The sequence below is a fragment of the Carassius carassius genome, chromosome 18, assembly GCF_963082965.1.
Source record: "Carassius carassius chromosome 18, fCarCar2.1, whole genome shotgun sequence".
NCBI lineage: Eukaryota > Metazoa > Chordata > Actinopteri > Cypriniformes > Cyprinidae > Carassius > Carassius carassius.
Window position 1 is genome coordinate 10,043,914 of NC_081772.1, and position 4,916 is coordinate 10,048,829.

Consider the following 4,916-nt stretch of genomic DNA (forward strand, 5'->3'; position numbering starts at 1 on the left):
GCTTGACGAATGAAAAACAGGAAAGGGGTAAATGAAAAGAGGGTAGAAAAAAGGCCAAAACAGGCTGAAAATAGGTGGTTTGTTCAGAATAGGAGTCAATTCAAGTAAATAGATATTAGATTTGTATCAAATGTTGGCAATTTAAATATAATATCTAATGATAAAGTCAATTTTGATTTATTGTTGAGGAAATGGTAGTTAAAGAAAAAAAAGAGAAAAACTAGGTTTTATCAGTTATTTATGCTTCCAATGAGTGACAGGTATTTTTATTTGACAGTATGATTTAACAGTGGGTTTTTGCCTTCAAAGTCATAACTTACATCCCCTTCAAAGTCATAACTTACATCCCCTTCAGAGTCATAACTTAGCAAGTTGTTTCAGAGCTGTTTGAAATGTGGATGTTGCCGCCCCTAGAGGGGCTTCAAGTATGTCTGAAATGTAGTTCAGCGTTTTGTTTCTCAGTACCTGACAAGACTCAAACGGCACTAGCAGTGATACAGAAGCACTCATCCTTTGACAAACTCTTTTGTTTTCAAAATGTCTATTTATTTTTCAAAATGAGGTATTTCAAAGTGCTGTTTGTTGCAGCACTAAAATGTACATTATAGAAAAGGAGGAAAAAAAAACTTTTTTTCCCCCACTGACCCAGTTCTATGAACCCAAAAATACTTACAAATATATAAACAAAGAAAGAGAAAGACAACAAAGAATAGAAGCCTTATAAATGGAGATAGAAAGAATTTTCTGTACAAAAGATAATAAGGTACAAAAGAGGATAAAAACAAGATAAAGTGATATCTACTCAGAACTCATTTTCATACGAAAATATAAGTATCAAATTTAGTATGTATCTGAAGCACACTAAAGCATAAATGTAGGAATTAGTAAAACGTGTCATAACAGAAAGATTATAAAACAAAAAGAATCCAAAAACAATATGTCCTTATATTACAAAAATCCTCAAAAACCGAGGTCTTACAGTACTTGTTAAAGGTGTATAAACTTCCAGTCTAGTTATTGGCAGCTTTTGACATCTTTATAAAAACCAAAAGACAATAATTGTATACAAAAACAAGGCAGACTGAGTGTACGTTCTTTTAAAATCTAATCTATTTACAAAAGTGTCTGACATCAAGGTGCGCAGAGGTACATCCATGAGATTCAGCACCGGTGAGGTGTGAGAGATTATAGCCATCCGAAGTGTCTCGTATTATTTGTTTAGTGTCTGTTTTGGAGGAAGAGCGTGAACACAAAGTTCATCAACCCAATCGCATTTTGAAGACTAGCTGTGTTCATAAGAGTCTTGTCATTGAGGGGAAGATGGGTTTTCTTATAAGCACCTTCCCACTTCGTTGTAGCGTGACTGGTGTGACAAAGTAAACCTGAAACATTCTTGAAGTCAAAAAATGTGCAAAAAAAGTGTCAGCAGTGAGTGTCCCTAAGGTTTATTTTAGGCTGTTAGCCTTAGCGTTTCGCCGTTTGTCATTTGATGTCGACCTATAGCTATGAGGCGTTCAGACCAACAAGGGTTAAGGGTTAGCGAGTCCTGGCCTGCTCGAGTCTACGGAGAAGCTGTTGTCGCCGGGCCTGCAATCTGTCTTTCTCCTGCTGGAGTCGGAGCTCTTGGGCCTCCAGGGAGCTGACGTACTCTGTGGCCTTCTTCAGGATGACCACCTTCGCTGCCTTGTCGTTGTGCGCTAGCTCAGGCACCTGGTCGCGCAGAGTGAGGAAGCTAGAGCGCAGATCATTGCGCCGTTGACGCTCCAGGATGTTGTGGTTGCGCCGGCGTTCACTGTCCTCAGAATCGGAGCACCGTGGGCTGCTGGAGTCGCTCTTCCTCATTCGCTGGCTTGGTATGCCATTAGTAGGGGAGTTTGGGGAAGAGTTCTGGTTCCTGCCACTGCGTGGAGTTATAGTGTTGTTGTCGATTCTGAGTTTCTTGCTTGGGGGAGCGCTGGGTACATCTTGCTGGTCGGAGTAAGGAGATGGAGCTGCGTAGTTATGCTGTTGCTGGTGGATGGAGGATGCTGCCGTCCTCTTCAGAATGAGCTCCTGTGGAGCTTTGCTCACGCCGGATCCCAACCGCCCTCCTGTGGACGCTAGAGAGTTCGAGGCGGCAGACAGACCAGTGCTGGTTATCTTGCTGGTGATGGAACGCCTTTTCTCCACCGTGACGACATCAATCTCCTCTTCTTCTTCATCATCATCGTCTTCGTCATCATCATCATCGTCATCTTCATCATCTAGAGGGAGAAAAGGAGATTTATGTTAGCAGGTTTGTTTTGCAACCATTCCTCTAGAAGCGCACAGGTATGAACAAGTGCACTGTAAGGAAACATGCCTGTGTTTTCTCAGGGTGTGTGCGGGAGTTAATGTCTTTGTGTGGGCAGATGACAGTTGCTCAATGCAATCATCACAGAGGAGCTGGATTCTCCCAAGACTGGACCTTAGATTTGACTTTCTACTTTAACAGACTCCCTCTATTTACAGTGTCTATAATTAATGGGTTTGCGAGCACATGAGCATTTCGTCATGTCATATTTTTCTTACAAAAGCTGTTTTGCTGTCCAGTTAGACATTTCGTTTGGTGCTTTTTCAACTGGTGATACATTGCAAGTTAAATTTTGGTGGCAAGACGACCTTAGTTATGATATATATACCAAAGTTATGTATATGAGATAATAGACGTGATGATCAGCTAAGCCACACATGAAGACTTTTGGGCATTTAGCTACTGGTCTGGAGCCCACAGCCTCTCACTTCAAAAGCTCCCAACAGGAACTCGTCTGGCAGCATTAAGGAGAGACCAAACGGGCAATTTAGTCTCCAACAGAATGCAGAGAGTCATTCCCCTTTTCTACTGGTTCGCCACTAAAGCAATAACAGCACGGGCGGGAAAACTAGCGTTGTAATCGCGTGGTCCAATTATTCGCGGGCTTGGCTGAATAACACTGATCTGATGGCCTCTTAAGCCGCTGCCCTGGAGATGTGCCAAGCAGACAGCTGGAGGAAGGGCTCCGCTTGTTCAAAGCCGTCACCCTGTAAAGAGAGATGACCCATCGTCTCTTTCCCCCCCTTATTTTTCCTTTTTCTTGTGATTATCATTCACGGCACCTCTCTGGAAGATGAGCTACTTGCCAAGCTCAGCCCATTGGGCAAGTAAGAGTGGGTGGCATGGTTGCCTGGTTTTCTCAACAAAACCCGCCTTACTGCTACTCGAAACTAGCCCAATCGCGTTTAGAGGGGGGTTTCCCGGTAAAAATCGCATTAAGGGGGGTGAAATACACGTTTTTCAGCGGGGATCCGGTAAAATTTGTATCCCAGGGTCTAAATATCACATTATTGGAGTCGCTTCAACCTGCAAACATGAAAAGCAACATGCGGCAACAGTGCTAAAGTAGCCCAATTCCACGGGAAAGCCCCACTGGGTGGGGGTTTGCCTTTTTTCATGGATACACGCGCATGCCTCTTTTTTCACATGCTGGTGCCCAGTGCCTGTTCTTATTCTCTCACCCAGGTGTGATTGTCAATTGGGATTTGCATTTGAAACAAGTTCTCATTTTGAAGGGAAGCGACTTATTGGGGGACACTGAATTTAGGGGCTTGGCTTTTATGCAATCTGCCCTTGCTCACTCACCCCCAAACATCTGAGTCTGTGGTTTTATACAACTTGGAAAAAATATATAAATAAATAAAAATAATAATCTTAAAAACAACATTTATGTTTACATTTTTTTTCATATTTATTTCATTTTTTTTCATTTTTTCATTTATTCCTACGTAATATGGCTCAGTGACTGCTATTCACTGCATTACATTTTTAACCATGAGCTATTCACCCAAAAGGCTCAACATCATGGACAACATCAAATTTAGTAGCATCATAAATTGGTGATGATGGTGATATTGATTAATAATAATACAAATTATTAAAAAAATGGAAAAAGATAATCATTCATGACATGTATTAAGTGACAGTTTCTAGGGAACGTACTAACATTACATTAAGAGCATGTTAAGAGACACTTACCAGAGTCACTTGGAGTCTCGTCTGCACTGGCTGGAGGAAAGTGTTGGCTTCTCAGCTGTGTCACACTTTGGCTGCTGCTGCTGCTGCTCCCATTTCTTTTGTTGACTGGATAAGGGAAAACAATGGTAGGGTCCACACACTCTGGTATAGAGTGATTATTTTCGGGTGTCTTGACTGTTGTTTCTTTACTGGCTTCAGTACTGCTAGAAGCAGAGATGGCTTTCCCGAGTTTCAAATTTACGACCCGCTCCAATTTCTCACGTGCAGAGAAGCCACTCCACATGCAGTCCTGAATGATGATGGAATCGTCTGTAGTATCTAAAACAGAGCCAAAGAGGTCCCCATCTGATGCCCCCCAAATGTCATCTTCTGGTAAGAACAGAAGCTCGGAAGCCCAGTCCAAGGGGTCTGTTAATCCAAAGCCCATAAGTGAGCAATCCCCAGCCACTGCACCTAGATCCCCTGGGTCCCCTGGAAGCGCTGCTCGGCTCGGGGACAGAGGAGGAGTGGGCAGCAGGTCGAATTTCTTCCAGATGTCCTCACCAGGTGGTGCAGCGTCTGGTCTGCAGAAGTAGAAGTCATCTTCATCCGGGAAGAAACAAGGTTGCAAGGAGTCAAACTCCACATCAGAGTTCATGGCTTTAGCTGGCATTGACACTGGGAGGTAACATGGGAATAAGGCAAAGATCTTTTTATTAATGACTCTCATTCTCAAGTCTTTTAAGTGCCATCTCACTGCCCTCACTGTGTAGTGTGAAAATATTCATTAACTCTCTTAAACTTTGAACTGTAATTGCATTATAAAACAAACTCTTTCAACAGATCATCTCCTACAGATTTGTTATGATTATTTAATAATAAAAATTATTATTATTGAATACCATTA

The 4,916-nt window shown here is 42.2% G+C and overlaps 1 protein-coding gene across 1 annotated transcript; it reads right to left on the bottom strand.

Moving 5' to 3' along the window:
- Positions 1 to 524: 524 nt before the first annotated feature.
- Positions 525 to 4,693, bottom strand: LOC132092336 (N-myc proto-oncogene protein-like). The gene is made up of 2 exons (XM_059498515.1): positions 4,031 to 4,693; positions 525 to 2,243 (listed from the first exon to the last, which is right to left on the bottom strand). Exons 1-2 carry the CDS (start codon positions 4,680 to 4,682, stop codon positions 1,537 to 1,539), a joined length of 1,359 nt encoding a protein of 452 aa, XP_059354498.1. The 5' UTR covers positions 4,683 to 4,693; the 3' UTR covers positions 525 to 1,536.
- Between the last annotated feature and the right edge of the window lie 223 nt (positions 4,694 to 4,916).

Excerpts from the sequence above, each read along its gene's own strand:
- LOC132092336 (XM_059498515.1), bottom strand. The coding sequence starts at position 4,682 with ATGCCAGCTAAAGCCATGAACTCTGATGTGGAGTTTGACTCCTTGCAA. Across the intron at positions 2,244-4,030 it reads CGAGACTCCAAGTGACTCTG|ATGATGAAGATGACGATGAT; the intron begins GTAAGTGTCTCT and ends TTCTCCCTCTAG.